The sequence below is a fragment of the Emydura macquarii genome, unplaced genomic scaffold (genome assembly GCF_026122565.2).
Source record: "Emydura macquarii macquarii isolate MOO-44397 ecotype Brisbane River unplaced genomic scaffold, CSIRO-AGI_Emac_v2 contig_1790, whole genome shotgun sequence".
Taxonomy (NCBI): Eukaryota; Metazoa; Chordata; order Testudines; family Chelidae; genus Emydura; species Emydura macquarii.
Window position 1 is genome coordinate 2,086,488 of NW_027131927.1, and position 17,578 is coordinate 2,104,065.

At 59.4% G+C, this 17,578-nt stretch overlaps 1 protein-coding gene across 1 annotated transcript in view; it reads left to right on the forward strand.

The window, feature by feature from the left end:
• Positions 1-15,475, forward strand: part of PRX (periaxin) — a 28,289-nt gene extending 12,814 nt beyond the window's left edge. The window contains exons 3-7 of the mRNA XM_067556591.1: positions 845-946; positions 1,551-1,682; positions 2,863-3,022; positions 4,285-4,478; positions 6,457-15,475. Coding sequence (XP_067412692.1) covers positions 1,656-1,682; positions 2,863-3,022; positions 4,285-4,478; positions 6,457-12,177 — 6,102 coding nt within the window. The 5' untranslated portion in view covers positions 845-946; positions 1,551-1,655 and the 3' untranslated portion in view covers positions 12,178-15,475. The remainder of the gene's footprint in view (positions 1-844; positions 947-1,550; positions 1,683-2,862; positions 3,023-4,284; positions 4,479-6,456) is intronic.
• Positions 15,476-17,578: the final 2,103 nt, after the last annotated feature.

Consider the following 17,578-nt stretch of genomic DNA (forward strand, 5'->3'; position numbering starts at 1 on the left):
CGCCCCTCTCCTCCCGGATGTCCAGGGCATTGGGTGCAACCCCGCGGCTCAGGGCGTTCCGGGGGAGCCGAGTGCTGGGAGCTGCCACAGCCCAGCTACTGTGTGCACCAGGGCGCGCAGCCCCACCCGATCGCGCCGCACGGGGAGCGAACGGGAAACCAACGGGCAAGAGCTTTGGGGAGGGATCGAAACCCTCCTGCTTCGACCTGCCGGGGTTCAGGAGCTGGGACTCCCAGCTACCCCCATCTACCCCCGTCTGTTGGGCTACCATGGGCCGCTCCCGGCTCAGCCCCTTGGTTAACCCCTTCCACGCCATGGGGAAATGAGATGCCCTGCGCTGGCTCCCTGGCCAGGGGGCTCTGCGGTCAGGTCCCAGGGGATGAGGGCTCAGCCCAGTTTACGGGGTTGATTCCCCCCTGTTTTGTGGTCGGTCGGGACCCTGGAGGGGAAGGGGCCTGCAGGGCAGGGAGGCAGGCCAGGAAGGTGTTGCTTTGCCAGGAGGGAGGAGGTCTCGTTGCAGCTGGGCAGGTCACAGCCCCTAAGCACGGTGCCCCATCTGCTGGGACCTCCTTGCTGCTGGGGTGGGGGGACCAGCCACCCCTGAGCGTTTGTGCCTCGTGCTTGCAGAGCGTGTGCGGCAGTGTAATGGCTGGCCTGTAGAGAGGATAACAGCCTACCACTGCTGCAGAGTGGTGGAGCGATTCCCATAGCTCACGGGGTAGAGTTTTGTGCTGCGCTGTGGCAGGGCCTAGGCCCCGTGGAGGGTCAGGACGTTTGCCTGGGTGTGTGGGGCAGAGGGGCCGGCTCCAGGCTGAATCCTGCGTTTTATCTCCCGCTCCTCAAGACAGCGGAAGTAAAGGAGAAGAAGCGGCCTGCTCAGTCCCAGCCCTTGCCCAGGCCCCGGCCGCTCCTGTCGCCCGAGGAAGCCAGCAACGCGGAAAGAGCCGTAAGGGCAGGGGAAGGGCCGGAGAGGGAAGGAAACGGGAGAGTGAAGGGCGTGGGGGGGACAGCAGAGGCGGCTGGCGCTTCCTGCCTGTGTGGTTGGGGGACTTACCCCGGAAAAGCGGCTTGGTTCGCAGCTTTGAAAGGCCTTTCCCTGTACGGCGGTCCCGTCCTGTGAGTCACCAGGGTGTTCGATAGACCGTGGGCTCCTGAGTCACATGGCGGTTTTGGATTCATCCTCCCTCCAAAGACTTTAGCATAAATAGACAAGATGGGCACAGGGGAAACTGAGGCACAGAGAGGGGCTGGGATTTGCCCAGCATCACTCAGCAGGTCCATGGCAGAGCTGGGATAGAACCCAGGAGTCTGGGATCCCAGCACCACCCCCTCCCTCAACCACTAGACACCACTCCCCTCCCAGAGCTGGAATAAATCCCAGGAGTCCTGGCTCCCAGCCCCCCGATCTGACCACTAGACCCGCCCCCTCAGTTCTGACCACTAGACCCCACTCCCCTCCTAGAGCTGGAATAGAACCCAGGAGTCCTGGCTCCCAGCCCAGTGCTCCCAGCGCTCATTCACCCCTGCCCCCTCAATCTCTCCCGGCGCAGGCGCAGAAGGAGAAGCTCCATGCGGAGCTGAAGTGGGTCCTGCAGCGGAAAGGCGAGAGCCAGCCCAGTGCCACGGAGCCGGAGCCGCCTCCTGCCGCCCCCGCGATGGAGACCCAGGCCAGGGTGACGGAGGTGAGCGGTTACAGAATGGCGGGTGGGGCAGGGGCCCTTCCGGCTGCAAATGAGATGCTTCTGCTGCCTTGCGCGGCTGCTCCGCGGCGTCGCCCTTCGCTCCCAGCAGCAAACCCCTTCTCTCCCTGCCACTTAAAACAATGAAACGGCCCCAGGACTCTCCCGTCCAGTGCGGCCGCTTCCGGCAGCGGGTCGGGCTGTTGGATATTGTGCGTTGCCCAAGCGCCTCCAGAGCCCGGCCAGGGATCAGGGCCCTGCTGTGCCAGGCGCTGTACACGCCTTTGATGGAAAGACCGTCCCTGCCCCAGCCACCAGCGCTGACCCTGCCGCGAGAGGCGTGGAGGCAGGACCCGCGGACTTCCCTGCAGATCCGAGGCTCTGGCACATGCTTTAATCTTTCTCCAGGTGTTTCTGTGGCCAACCGATGCCGTGGTTACAGGCCAGCTGTCCCCTCAGGAGTCTGGGTGCACCCCCCCCAAAGTCTGGGTGCCCCCCCCATTCCCCACATCTGGCCTCGTGCTCTCACCTTCCTGGGGTGGAAACCCCAATTCTTCCACTCAGCCCGGGCCCTGGGCTGCAGCTCCCAGGAACCTGCCATGCTCGTCCGGCAGATCCGGCTGGGTTTGGGGATCCACCCCCCCGCCCCCCCCGGCCTGCTGGGAGCAGACGGCCTGCTTCAAACAGGTGGGGCACGTCTAAGCACAGGGGCGAAGCACAGCCAAGAGCAGAATTGCAGCGCGACCGTAGGTCTGTCCTGAAATGCAGGGCTCGGCCTGCCCCGGGACCCTCACAGCAGCTCGGGGCCGTCCCATGAACAGGCTTCAGATCCCACTCACTTCCTTTGGCTCCCCAGGCACTTGGTTAGCCCTGGGGAAACCCGGCCAGCAGCGAATGGCTCTGGGCTTGTCCCTGGATCCACCCTCCTCTGGCCGGGTGCCGTTCCCGAGCGCCCGGCTGTGGAGTGGAGTCGGTGCGCGCCAAGCCAGCCTCACGTCGCCCCAGTTGAGATGCAGACCCTGAAGGTGGGGGTCAGCGGTAGCAGGCGCTGATTTCCCCCTCCCCCTCCATTCACCTCCTGCCCGAGCCCAGGGCTCAGCTCATGGGGGCCCGGCTCAGCACCGGTCGTCTCAGCACCAATCGTCCCCGAGCAACTTCTTGTTTGGGTCTCTCCCGCCGCCAGGAGGCAGTGAAGACGTCGGAGCTGGTGGAGATCATCCTGGAGACGGAGGCCAAGGCTGGGATCAGCGGGATCAGCGTGGCCGGCGGGGGCAAGGAGGGGCTCTTCATCTCCGATGTGCTGCGGGAGTCCCCCGCGGCCAAGTCCCTGAGCCTGAAAGAAGGTGGGTGGAGGTGGGGAGGGAAGGGAAGGAGGGTGAATGACCTCCTGCCTCTGGCCAGTAGGAATAGTTGGTTAGGGAGGCAGCCAGGCACCTGGGTTCACTTCCCAGCTCTGCCACTGATGGCCTGTGTGACCCTGGGCAAGGCCCTGGCTCTCCCCCACCCAGCACCCGGTCGGTGAAATGGGGCCAACGATCCTTGTCTGTTTGCACTGGAAGTGCGTGGGGACAGGGACTGACCCGTGCAGCACCCAGCCCGATTGGGAGGGAGCCCGACCTCAGCTGGGGGACGGGCAGCATTTGCTGAGCTGACCCCCCCCCCCCCCACGATTTTTGTTAAAAGTTCGCTCCGTGGGGGATGGGGCGGGACGGGAGGTTTAATGTCACAAACCGTTGGCAGGAGAGACGTGTCTGCCGCCGCCTGCGGCCTTTGTCGCTGCGCATTCCACTGCCTGTTACATGGACAATCGGCTTAAGCCCAAGCCATCCACATCAGCGCGATAAGCACGGAGCAGAGGCCTTGGGGGGCGGGGAGCGTGGCCCAGCCACCGACTGCAGGCTGCTCTGCATTTAAAACGCTGGGGGAGGAACGCTGGTCAGTTTCCTGGCTTCTAAATGGTGCAAGACTTTATCCATCCACCTCCCACGGCCCCATCGCCAGAGCTTCTCACCGTCTCTGCCGGGGCGGAGCAGTTGATCTCCGTGTCCCCGGCTCGTGCCCGAACCACTGAGCCATTCTTCCTCGCTTTAAAGGCAAAGGGAGGAGGGTGAACTTGTGGTTAAGGCACCTACTGAGCCTTCATGAGACCTGGCTCCAAATCTTGGCCCTGTGTGACCTGAGCAAGCCCCTCCAGTTCCCTGGGCCCCAGCTGTAAAACTGCAGCTAATGATCGTAACTGAGCTCACGGGGTGTTGGGGGGATCCCCTCTGATGCCCGTCAGGCGACAGGGGCCGGATAAGCACCAAGGTGGGTGGCTGGGAGTCCTCCCCAAAGGATGCCTGCGCCCAGGTTAGCCTGTGTGCAGAAATAAGCCTCTCCACCTGCAGCCCCGGGCTTGCCTGGCCAACGTCCCCGCGTGTGCAGCCATTGGTAGCGGTCCGCAGCCGATCCCGCGATCTGCAAACACGGGCCGCGGATGTCTGCGACGCACGGCTGCCCTGGCAACCCTTTGCGCTCCCCTTAGCGGCTGCCCCAAGGTGACTCTTGCACCATTTGCTGTCCCGTCTCCATCGCTCCTAAACTCCTCCCCGACCCATCCCTGTAGGTGATCAGCTCCTGAGCGCCAGGGTTTACTTCGAGAACGTCCGATACGAAGATGCCCTCAAGATCTTGAAGTGCGCCGAGCCGTACAAGATCTCCTTCTGCCTGAAACGGACCGTGCCCAAGTCGGACGTCCCCGCGAGCCCTGCAGCCGGTGGCTTGGAAGTGAAGGGACCCCAGGCGAAGATGGCCAAGCTGGTATGTGTGGCCGGGCCCGCCTGCTGACCTATTAACTCAGACAAGGATTTGATTCGAATGATTCACATGGTTAAATGTTAGAGACGGGACTGGGGAGGGGGAGTTGGTTTGTTCACTTTGTTTATAACTGAGCTGTGTTTTCAGAGGCTCTGCAAAATCTCTTGGGCCTGATTCTCAGTTACCCCCTTCCTGCACGTAGGGGGCTTTGAAGGCCCCTTTGTGCACCCTGTATTCTGGGCCCCTGGTGTCACTTACTGCAGCCCCAAGGCTGCTCTAACTCATGCTCCACCCCTTATGGGCCCTTCAGGGCAGAGAACAGCCACAGCACAATGTGCTCCGGCCACGCCCCCGATCCGCTCCCTAAAATCAGAGGCCAGGAGCAGAGGCCTTACACCAGGCAGGCAGGGCCTTTCAGGGGTGGTTAGGATTCTCAAAGGGCCGTTCTTGCCCCAGAAGGGCCTGGGCATGACTGAGAATCCGGTCCTGATGCTCTGAAATGTAACGCGTTTGTGGTGAGGGGCCACTGGGGGAGATGGAGGGACAGAGCAGAGGGTCTCCTATCCCAGAGTCAGGGATGGAAATGCCCCATCCCAGGAGGTTGTCTCGAATCAATGCAGGACCACCCTTGTTTGCTAGTGCCTCGCCCTGTCCCAGGCTAGATTCCTCCCAGCCGCGGTGCTCTCACATCTCTTGTAGGACAGGACACACAGGTACAGGGTCTTGCTTTTAGCCTCTGCAGCCTGGGTGTCAGGAACTATTTCCCTACGAACCCCATCCCCTGGTGCCACCTGCCATAATTCCTCGTCCCTTGCACGTTGCCTTTGAGAACCTGCAGGAGGAGACCCGGGGGGTGTATGGGGCCTGGGGGGTTCCATAGGGCAGGGGGTCTTGACGATTTGTTTTGCACGTGGGTTTGTGAGCCCAGGGGAGTGACGCGGAGGGAGAGCATCTGACAGTGTTGGACTGGGCGGTCAGGACTCTTGGCGTCTCTTCCCAGCTCTAGTGGGGTAGAGCAGGGCGGGCTCCTGGGTTCTATCCTTGGCTCTAGGAGGGGAGTGGGGTCTAGTGGTTAAAGCGGCAGGGCTGGGAGCCGGGACTCCTGGGTTCTATCCCTGGTTCTGCCAGTGACCCTTCTGATCCTCCCATCACATCACCTCTTCATGCCTGAGTTTCCAGGCCTGTTAGTGTGGGATGACTTAGGCCAGGTCCGCACTGCACACCGACTTCGGTATAACCACGTTGCCCGAGGGCAGCCACACCCCCTCCCCACGTCGTTTTACCAACCTTAACTCCCTGTGTAGCCAGCACTGCGTCGGCAGGGGAGCTTCTCCCGCCGTCACAGCTGCCGCCTCTCGCGGAGGTGGAGTTGAGCCGACGGAGAGCTCTCTTAGGGAGAGCAGGGGCGCAGCTTGCAGCTGGGCTGATGCACGGTTTAGAGTGCAGTCCTGCCCTAAAGCGTGGGAGCGGGTCCCCGTGCGGCTTATCTAACTCGTGGTTGGGAAGCGCTTCGAGATGAAATGCAGGGAGTTGTTCCTGTGATCAGAGAGTGAGCTGCTGGTAGCATGATAACATCCAGCCAGAGCTAAACATGTTGTTAACCTACGAACACGGGGAGATCCTGGTGGCGACGGCTGCTAACGTGGTAAGGACACAAGCAGGATGCTGTTACTATGGCAATAAGGGACTATAGATTGCATGCCGCTCTCTTGCAAACATAGGGACAGAGATACAGTAGGTACACTGGTGGCATGCTGCAAAATTGGCAACACAGGGTGCGCGGCTCACACAGGGACGCAGGTTGCCCGCGGCTCTCACGGAGACACGGGGAGGCAGGTTGCCCGCGGCTCGCACGGTGACACATTGAGGCAGGTTTCACGCAGGTTGAAGGTGCCATCAGGTGCTCTCGCTGTGGGCCGGCAGGTGGAACCTGAGATTTACAGGGCTGTATTTTCTCTCTTTCTCTCCCCTCTTTCCCCAGAACATTAAGAGCCTGACACCCATGAAGAAGAAAAAGAAGAAGGTGAAGGGCCTGGTTAAGGCCACGGAGGAGGCGGCGGCAGCCTTGACAGGCGGCACGGAGCTGTCGGCCGGGAAGCTGGACGTGGAATTCTCCTTGCCCAAGTTCTCCAAGCTGAGGAGGGCCCAGAGCACTGCCGAGGTGGGGGCAGCCGTGCCCAGCCCACACGTCTCTGCCGAGCTCTCCTCCTCCGAAACCAAGAGGAGGAAGCTGAGGTTCCCCAGGCTGAAGGTGAAGGAGGCAGCAGGCGCGAGGGCGCTGGGCCTGCAGGTCGAGGTGCCCAAGGGGAAGCTGGAAGTCGCCCTGCCCAAGGGGAGCGTAGAGACGAAAGGAGGAGAGGACGGGGAGGCAGGTGTCAAGGGGAAGGCCCCCACATCCGCAGTCCCTTCCCCCAAGGTTAAAAAGCCCCAGGAGGAGGCTGGGCTGGTGGAGATCGAACTCCAGGACGAAGCCAAATTCAAGGTCCCCCAGATTGAGCTGGATGTTCCCATCCCGGATCTCAAAGCACTCAAAGCGGAGGAAGCGGGCGTGGAAGGGCCGGACGGCAGACTGAAAACGCCCACCGTCAAGGCCCCTAAGCTCGGCCTCTCTCTGCCCACCGCCAAAGGTGAGGCCGAGGGGCCAGAGGGGAGGTACAGAGCTGGGATGAAGCTCCCAGCCCTTCACATAGGTGTGCGCCAGGTGGACTTGGAGATCCCCCTTCCCCGGGGGAAGGCAGATGCAGAACGGGAGACCGAGCCGGAGCTCCCTGCCGTGACAGCGAAGATGCCCAAGTCCAAAGCCAGAGAAGAGGAGACGGAGGCCCCCAGGGTGGAGAGGGAGTTCAAGGTACCCCAGGTGGAAGTGAAAGTGGGGAAAGCGGAAGGGGAAAGCCCCGAGACGAAGGCAAAAGGTTACAAGATTAAGATTCCGAGCTTTGGCATCTCCCTGCTGGAACGCCAGCCCAATGCGGACGCCAAAGCCAAAGAGCCGGCCGCCGAAGGCAAGGCGACGTTCCCCGGGGTGAAGATGCCGTCGATCGACATCTCCGTCCCCAAAGTGGCTGACGTGCAGCTGCCCAAAGCGGCGCGGGAACCAGGGAGGGTGAAAGCCCCTGAGGCAGACGATGCCGAGGGTCCCGAGTTCAGATTCAAAATGCCCCAGGTGTCGCTTCCGAAATTCGACCTCCCGAGCGGGGCCGGGAAAGCTGAGACCCCGGCCCACCTGCCTTCACCGAAAGCTGGAATCAAAGCCCCGCAGCTGGAGGCTGATGCTGGGGGCCTGGCGATCGCGGCTGGGAAGATAAGCGTGCCCAAACTGGATATCTCAGTGCCAGGGATTAAGCCAGTGGATGTGGAGCTGCCAGAGGCCTCTTTGCCAAAGCCGGAGCTTGAGATAGCCGTTGAGAAGCCAAAGGTCGAGGTGAAGCTCCCCTCGGTAAAAGCTGATGGCAAGAGGCTGGAGTCTGCGGTGGAAACGTCCCAAGCCCGGCTGAGTTTCCCGTCCGTTAAGATGCCGTCGCTGGAGATCGAAATGCCCAAAGTCGGGGTTGACCTGGACCTGCCGAAGGCAACGCTGGATGTCACCGAGGGTGAACTCAGGGCAGAGGCAGGCCTGACGGGACGGGACCTCAAGCTAAAAATGCCCAAGGAGTCGCTCCCGAAGCTCGGGGCTGTCTGCAAGGACTTGGAGGTGGAGATCGACGTGCCGGCTCCAAAGGTGAAGGCTGCCCTCCCCGCAGCACAAGGAGAGGCTGAGCTCCAGGGTGCAGCCTTCGAAGGCCCGGATCTACGTGGGATGGTGGCGAAGATCCCCAGGGTGGATCTTGCATTTGGGAAAGAGGAGGTGGAGATGGCGGGGCCAGAAGCGAAGGGCAAAGTGGATAAGCTCCCCGAGGTCAGCCTAGAACTCAGGAGCCCTGAATTGAAGCCGGGAAGCCTGGAGGCCAAAGTGAAGCTGCCGTCGGTTGAAATTTCGACTCCCAAGATCCCGGACGTGGGCATCAAGGCCGGCCTTCCCGGGGACCTTCAGGGGGCATCAGCCGCTGTCGACGCAGGCAGAAAACTGCCGGAGACCGACCCCAAGCTGAAATCCCCCAAATTCTCTTTCCCCAGATTCGGCATCTCTGGCCCAAAGGTTAAAAAGGGAGGCCTGGAGGCCGCAGCGCTGGAAGCGGAGCTGGACACAGAAGCAAATGCCAGAGGGCTGAGGCTGAAGATGCCCAAGTTTGGGCTCCCCTTCTCCAAATGGAAGCCAGGGGCCGACGTGGAAGGGTCTGAGTTCTCTCCGGAGCGGGAGGGGAAGACTCCCAAAGGGAGGGTGGAGCTCACGGGGCTGCCTGTCGATACGGACTCCTCCGAAGCCCAAGCGAAGCTGCCGTCCGTGAAACTCCCCACAGTCGACATCTCTGCCCCCAGAGTGGACGTGGACATACACTTGCCCAAGGGGACGGGCGACGTCCCAGGCGCAGGGGTCCCAAGGGCTGGGGGAACCGCGCCTGACGTCAGCATCGAGGTCCCCGACATGACGTTGAAGATGCCGAAATTTTCACTCCCCACGTTTGGGGGCAAGGGCAAGGAGGAGGGGCCGGAAGTGGAGCCTGAGACGCGGGGGGATGTGAAAGGGGCGTCCCTTACACTGAAAGGGAGCACCGAGGCCTTGTCCGGTGAGCTGGATGGGAAAGCGAAGGGCAAGGAGTCCAAGATGAAGATGCCCCGGTTCAAAATGCCATCGTTTGGCATTAGCAAGAAGGAGGCGGAGGTGCCTGGCCCCGGTGCGACGGCTCCTGGGATGGAGGTGAAAGTCAAGAGAGGGAAAGCGGCTGTCAAAGAGGCCGACCTGGAGGCTGGGAGCCCAGCGGAGAAGCTCAAAGGCCCCTTCGTGAAGATGCCAAAGCTGAAGATTTCCTCTCCCAAGGCCGACCTGAAAGCAGAAGCCGACTTCAGAGGCTCCAAAGGTGAAAGTTACGTCCAAGGGCCCAACATAGAAATTAAAATGCCCCAGGTCGAGCTGCCCACGTTCGGCAGCAAAGAGGAGAAAGCTGACGGGGAGGCGGCCGAGGGCCTGGAAAGCCCTGGCACCGAGCGGAAAGCGGGCAAGGTTAAGATGCCGTCGCTACAGATCTCTGCACCTGACCAAGTGCCTTCATTGCAAATCTCCGTGCCCGGGGTGAGGGCGGAAGGGGCGCAGTGGGTGGAAAAGCCGGTCATGGACGTCTCCGAGGCTGACATCCAGGGCTACGAAGGAAGCTTGAAAATCCCCAAAGCGCCTTCCGTCGGCGTCTCTTTGCCCAAGCTAGACTTGGATGTCAGCTTGCCCAAACCCCGCGTGGAGCTGTTGGGACAGCGTGAAGTCGGGCTGCCAATAGAAGGCAATGCCACCTTTGAGAAAGCAGACACCAAAATTAAGATGCCCAAGGTGGAGCTGCCCAAATATGGGGGGGAGGCTTTCCTGGGGAAGGGCTTGGCTAGAGATCTGGGGGAGGCCGAGGCAGAGATGCACCTCCTCAAAGGGCAAAAGCTTAAAGGGCTTTCCATGGAGCACCAGAAAGTCACCCTGGAGATGGAAGGGGGCAAACATGCGACCGATGCTACCGAAGCCTCCTTGCTGGGTTCCAAGATCAGGGTGCCCAAACTGGATATTTCCTTGCCCAAAGCCAGGCTGTCCGACGCAGAGGTGCCTCTGACCGAGGGCGAGATCACCGGCGAGGGCCTGGAGGAAGCCGAGGGCAAATTTAAGCTGCCGTCGGTCAAGCTGCCTAAATTCTCTCCCCCCAAGGTGAAAGCTCCCGAGGTGGGCTTTGATGTTGGCTTAAGCCGAGAGAGAGACTTTGCTCTGGACGCATCCGGGCTGCACAGGAAGGTGCCCAGAGTCGAAATGAGCAGCCCAAAGATTAAGCTGCCTAAATTTGGGGGGACGAGTTCTGATGGCCAAGGGGAGGCGGATAGAGACTCCCCCAAGACTCTGAAGGTGGAACTTAAACCCCCCAAGCTGCGGGGGGCAGAGGGTGCGGACTTCTCCTTTAAAATGCCTTCGATTGCCATGCCTGACGTGGGGTTCTCGGTGGGCCGCGGGGAAGCTACGGCTTTGGAGGGGGAGGAAGCTGAGATGGGTGGAGACGCCAGGGTGAGGGGAGAGAAACCAGCACGTGCTGAAGATCTGGAGGGGGACGTGGGAGGGTTAGAGGCCAGGCTCAAGATGCCCAAAATCAAGATGCTGCCGTTCGGGATTTCGGGATCCCAAGGGGACGCTGGGAACACGCCGGCGTCTCTCCACAGCCACCAGGGTTCAGAGAAGGCACAGACGGTGGGGGTGAAATCCCTGTTCAAAATGCCGGACCTGGAGATCTCCGCCCCCAGCGCCAAGACGCACGCGGAGTACGACGTCGAAGGGGCTCAGCTCCCCTACGGCGGCGCCACGGAGCTGCAGAGGACTGGCGGCGCCGGCGTCAGCATCAAGGCTCCTGGAGGGAAGGGAGATGCTTTGGAGGCGGACGCGGGGAAGAAGTCTAAAGTGAAGCTGCCTAAGTTTGGGATTGGCCTGCCCAGAGCCAGGCAGGAAGGAGACGAGCGCCTTTCCCGAGGCGAAAGCAAGACCCAGGAGGCTGAAGCCAAGGCCAAGATGCCCAAGGTGAAGAAAGCGGCTTTTGCGTTGGGGAAGCCCAAAGGGAAGGGGGCAGACGCGTCCTCTGGGCTCTTGGCAGGAGAGGGTGAAGCTGCCGCTGGCTCCCTGGAAGGGGAAGGGGAGGGCAAGGCAAAGAGGCCCAAGATCAAGCTGAAACCCGGCTTCGGGCTCTCCCTCTCCAAACCCAAGGCTGGGGTGGAAGTCAACGGGGAGCTAGATCCCTTGGCCCAGGAGGAAGGGGAGCCGGAGAAGGGTTCCAAACTGAAACTGCCCAAGCTGGGCTTCTCTAAGACAGAGGTCCTGGAGCTGGGCATCAATGGGAAAGGGTCCGTGTCTCCGCTCAGCGGGGAGGAGGCCGAGTTTTCCCTGCAGAACGGCTCCCAGGACGGCAAGGGGAAGCTGGGCAACATCAAGCTGCCCCAGGTGGAGTTCACCTCCCCGTATAAGCCGGCAGAGATGGACCCCGAAATGAACCTCAAGCTGGTGAGGACGGAAGAGGCCAAGGCAGAGGCTCACATCGGCGCCTTCCCGGCTCTCAAAGTGGCCAAGCTCAAATCCCCCAAGATCACTTTTTCGGGTTTCAAGAGGAAGGAAGGGGAACCGGCCGGGAACGTGGTCTCGTCAGCGGCCAGGACGGAGATGGCCTTGTTGGAAGAGGGCGCGAGGGAGCGAGAGGCCAAGTCAGAGCCCTTCAAGATCTCGCTAGGCTTCACCTCCAAGGCGAAGGGGGAATACAACGTGGAGATGGGCCAGGAGGCTGGCCCCGGAGGCGAGCTGGACAGCAGAGAGAAGTCCTCCAAGTTCAAATTCCCCAAGCTGGCCCTGAGCCCCAAAATCAGAGGGGTGCTGGAAGCCACCTCCGAGCAGCAGGAGAGGAGAGGGGGCGGCTCCCAGGGGGAGGCTCAGGGGTCGCTGGAGGGATTCAAGCTCCAGATGCCCAAGCTGGGTTTCTCCACTCAGCCAGAGGAGCTCAGCTCGGAGGAGCAGATCCTGCAGAAGGGAGGAGACCGAGCGAAGGTGGTAACCAAGACCAAACAGGTCCAGGCCGAGGCGGGGGTGGGGAAATCGTCCGCCATCTGAGGCTGGGCTTGGGCAGGGAAAGCAGAGACTTGCACATCCCCTCCGTGGTGAGCGGTGGCCCCAAGCGTGGCTTCTGTACAGTGCAGTGCTTGCGTGAGAGTAGCACTAACCACAAGGCGAACTTTCAAACCCCAGCGTTGGGCGGGGTGAAAAGGGGGGGGGGGGACCCAGCCATTCTAATAACCAACCCACGGGGGGGCTCCCCCCCTGCTCTGATTCCTCCCCGAGGGGGGCCAAGTGAATCTCCTTGGTGGAAGTTTTTGTTGTTTTTTTTTAATTTTTGTTGAAAATAATGTGAATAAATAATCAAGCGACACTTAAGTTTTTTTTGTTTTGTTTTTTTGGTTTTTTTACAGTTTTCTCTGTTTAATAAACAGCATCTTTGACCTGGTGCTAACTCAGCCACCGTTACCATCAGACCCAGTGTCACGTGGGGAACCAGCGATTCTGAATGCGTTAAGGGCCTCGGAATGATTTGTTGGGCTTTTTTTTTGTGTTTTTGTTTTTTTAACTTCGGTTTTAATTCTGTTTCTAGGGGATGGTTGTGCCGATGCTGCGGTGGTCGAATTTCCGTTTCTCTTTTTAAACTAAGCCGCTTGCAAACTAACGATCAGTAACGTAACCTGCGGAGAATAAAGCAATCATGCCTTTCAAACCCTGGACCGGTGCCTTCTTAAAAGTGTAACCCTAAGCTTGGAAAAAGGAATTAGGTGGAAAAGGGAGGATAACATGAGTAAGGGGGGACTTAAAACGCAGCTCATTCTGTACTGTACAGTTTGTATCCTAGTAAAAAGGGATAAGGAATTTCCAGGAAAGCCAAGTAACTGTCCTGCGTGTGAGTCTGTTACACTGCTCGAGTGGTATGAGGGGGCCTTAGTGGAAATCAGGCTTCTGATTTTTAATGACTGATTCTATGCGGGAGAAAAAAAGCAGAGGTTTGAGACCCCGCGTTCTGAAAAGCCTCACTTTGTCATCTGCAGTTTGTTTACCGTGACGCTCCGCTACTGTTTATGTGGATGAGTCCAAAGGGATCCCCCGGGGAAGGCCATTTAAAAGCAACTGGCAGGTTCTCTCCTCGTGTGGGATCAAAGGAGTCGTCTTCTCCGCCAGAGCGAGGCGGTGGCCGTTGCTGCTGGGATCGGGCGTAGGGAGATCTCACAGATGAATCGTTGCGTTGGGACTGGGCGACGGTCAGGAGCGCGACAGGGCGATAGTTCCAGCCCCGAGTTCTGCTGTCACAGCTTCGGTTTGAGCCTTTTTCAAACGTAAATGACACCAGAGACCTCAGCGGATTCCTGGAAAGGCTTCCCTGAGTCCCTTGGTTAGTGCCCAGGGCTGATAAGAATTTTCTGTAGTCCTCTGTGAGCCAGCGATGCTGTGTGTGACCTCATTCAAGACCCCCTCCCCACATTTATTACAGGGGAGATTAGGACCCTCCCATCCCCCACATGGTAAGAGACAGTCCCTGCCCTAAAGAGCTTCCCATTTAAATGGAGGAGCCGGTCAGAGAGAGGGTTAACATCCCCAGTTCACAGCCAGGGAGCTGAGACCCAGACAGATGCAGTGACTTGCCCAAGGTCACACAGGGCATCAGTGGCAGAGCTGGGAAATGGACCCAGGGGTCCTGAGTCCTAATCCAGTGCCTTCCTCACACAATTACACCCTTCTACAGCACAATCCCACTCCGTGCCCCAGTCAAGCCAGGGTAATAAACAGGTAGCTCACTAACTAACTTCATGGTGCTTTGAGTGTTCCTGAGTATTGACCTTTTCACCAAACGAAAGGATTTAATTAGGCCCCCCCCGGTCATTTGATTTCTAGCCCTTGTCTTGGTGGGGGGGGGGGGGTCTTTCCAGCTACCCCTCTGTTGCTGGGGACAAATGGGTACGTAGATTCCGTTTCTTAACGAAGCCATAACCCAGCTAAGCCTCGTTTGTCACAGCAGCAGATCTAGCTTGTATTTAACAGGCGCAATGATATTCCAGCCGCGGGGGGTGTGGTGCGCTCCACACATCATTACAATGTACGGGACAGGTGGCTGGTTTTTCATTATGATAAATGCGTGGGGGGGGGGAGTGGAGGACTCAGAGGAGAAGCCCTTGGTTGCAATCACTTTGTATTTCCTGGCTTGTAAGTGGGGGGGGGGGTGAGGGGAATAAAGGGGCTGGATTCTGGGTGCCTTTTCATAGCTAATAGTCTATTATCTCGTATACAACAAACCTGCCAAGAGCTAAATCTTGATCTTGGTTAACGAGCTGTGTTGGCTTCTACATAGCTTACAAAGGATACCTCTAATATTATTATGATTTGCATTTTATTTTTGAGATTGTTTGGGCAGGTGATTGTAAAAGTGTTTTTAAAAAAAATTATAGATGACACAGAAACACACCACCCCCATCCTCCCCCCCCCGGTCTCTCTCTCTGCCCCTCGGGCTCGTGCAGTATTCCTGAATCACTAATCTAGCTCCAGCAGGACCCAGGCACTGAAGGCCAGATGTCAGGGCCAGATCACCCCAAGCCCTCACTGCGCAAGATGCAGAGCACATAGGAAGATGGGACCAGATCGCTTCCCCCCGCCATTCCCACCAGAACAAGGATCCAAGGGAAAGAACTAACTTTTCCCCCAAACATATTCCCACATGGGTTCCTTCCACTACCTCTCTGCCTTGCAGAGACACTGCTGCTTGCCTTGGCTTAAAGTGGATGCAAAACGCTACTGAATGAAGCCGGTAACGATTCGCACTCACTTGGCACTGGTGCAAATGACTGTGCAAGGTGCAGGGAGAATGGGGCCCCTTGGTATCATTTACACCAGGGGAGAATTTGGCCCACTCATTAAAATAGCCCAGGGCAGCAAGTGTTTGAGTGGGAATTAGATGCTCTGTGTGTGTGTGTGTCGGGGTCACTTTGCAAAGGGCTTTTTTTAAGCCCAAACCTTTGATATTTAGACCGGCGGGATGGGGCAATAGCTGGAGGGAAGAGGCGTAGCTCCCCCCCCCCCCCCCCCCGGTTTGCAGAGGATGTTTTTCAAACATTGCTGTGAGCTCTGTGGGGTCTTTTTGGATTCCTGGTAACAAGGCCTGCCCCTTTCCCTTGGAGTGAGCTCCCCGCAGCGATGGGGCTGCCTCTAACCCTCCCCTGCCCAGAGCGATGCTCCATCCAGTAACCCCTGGTTTAGTTTTCAATAAAACTGTTAATGGAAACGTTCCCTTGTTGCTCAGAGCCATTGTGCTGCTGCTGCTGCTGCTTTTTGTTTCTATTCTTGGTTTGTCTGAATAAAATTAATCTTGGAAAAGAACAGAGGCCTGGGCCGCGGCGTCTTTCTTTGGGGTCAGGGTAGACCTCTGGCGGATGAGACCTCAAGCTGCAGGGCTCCTGGCGTGAGCTTTCTAGTTGGCAAAGAAAGATAGGTGTCTCGGCTCTTGCCCGTAGCCCCACTCCCACGAACAATGACGCCAGTCTCCCAGGCCATGTGTTAGCTCCCCCTGGCCATAGAACAGGGGTTTTGCTGTCCTCCATCGCGCCGTTATTGCTTTGCACCTTCAGGGTCCCATTCTGCTGGGGGCTGCACACCCACCCCTAGTAACAGACAGCGTCTGTCCTGGCCGGTTCAGTCTCCCAGACGAAGGCAGGATTCTCATCTCTCTGTTACAGGTGGGGAATTGAGGCCCTGAGAGGTTAAGGCTGGGATGTCATGCCCCTGGACTCCCCTGCAACTTAGTTGTGTGCCTAACTCCCATCGCACCTTGGAAAACCTCAGCCGAAGGGGCCTGCCCGGGGCGTCTGCGTCAGCGCTGGGGACTGAACCCAGCTCCGCCGAGTCCCACCACCCAAAGCTCTGCCAGACCTCAAGAGCTGGGTCACGTAACCTTCCTGCCCCTTCTATTTTGCCCTGGTGTGGAAGTTCAGGATCCTTTGCCACCAGAAGGGGGTGAGAGGAGAGATTGGGTGCTGAAATGGTGCAAACCAGGGAAGAAAGAGAGGCGTCGTAGGGCCGGCCCTGGATAACTGCCTGAGTCAAAGTTTCCGGTCCATTTCCACAGGGCTCCCGGCCCCCTCTGGTGGCCAGAAGGGAGGGAGGGAAGGGGAAGGTTTAGAAAATAGTTCCTGATTCTCCCTGGCGTCAGTGTGCTGGCTGCAGAGCTCCGAGGGCGGGTGGCTGTGGGGTGGGGGGGAGGCGAGAATCAGGCCTGACACAGCCACGCAGCGGGGGAAATGCAAGGTGCTCACCCGTGCTGACATGGGGCCTGAGGCCTCGGCGCCCCGTGGACACTGAAGGAGAAGCCAGTCTTCAGAGCAGCTGAGCCGGCTGGAAAATCGGGCCCCCAAATGTGGGTGCTGAATGAAAGCCTTGTGTAAGGGCACTGCTGGCCCCTTACTGAAACTTGGTGGGTGGGCTGAGTGGGCCAGTTCTCAGCACCAAAGGATGGGGGAGGAGGAGGGAGGGTTGATGAGGCAGCAGGACGCTGAGACGGACAGACGCCAGGGCCAGTGGGGCGAGGCCAATGCTCTAGGGCAGCCTGATTGGCAGGGCGGGCAGACAAATGGTGGGGGGGGGGTCTCGTCTTCCCTCTGAGTTGGAGCTGGGGTGACCAGCTGGCAAGTGTGAAAAATCAGGAGGGGGTGGGAGGTAATGGGCGCCCATATAAGAAAACGCCCCCATAGCAGGACTGTCCCAATAAAATCAGAACATCTGCTCACCCCAGCTGGAGCTGCCTGGGCAGAGAGTGGGGCTGAGCTAAGGACAGAGCAGCCAGCGGCTGGGTGGCCCGAGACGAAGCCGAGGGAGCTGAGCAGGGCTGCAGCAGAGGGGCCAGAGGGGCATCCCAGAGAGCAGAGCAGAGCCGAGCCCAGCCACACTGAAGCGGGCTGGAGCTGGGGCTAGAGCAGAGGCTGGATCTGGACGTGGTGAGCAGCTGGGCAGAGCGAGGGGGACCCTGGGCAGGGCCCGGCGCAGGGAGACGCCGCCAGCCCAGAGGCTGCGCAGGCCAGACTTGGAGGGGAGACTGTGACCCCGACGGGGGCTGATGCTGGGGAGAAGGGCCTTGCCCCTAGCGCCTAGGGGCGTGTGGCCAGCGCCGGAGCAAGTGTCTGACCCGCGGCATCCCTGCAGCGCAGCCAGGGCCTGCGACGTGTGAGACACAGACTGTGAACGGCCCCTACACCCCAAAGACGCTGTGTGTGGGGCCCCCGGGCCGGGGGGGCGGCGTTGGGTGTTTTCCTCTTTTCTTTATTTTTTGTAATTGGTGGCTGTTCAATAAATGGTGTTTGCTTTGAACCAATGCAATGATCAGTGGGTCAGGGAAGCGCCCAGTGCAGAGAGGGTACCCCGGAGTGGGGACACCCTAGCCCCTGCCCTAAGGGACCATGGCAAGGTTGGGGGGTTGAGCCCCCAGGAATC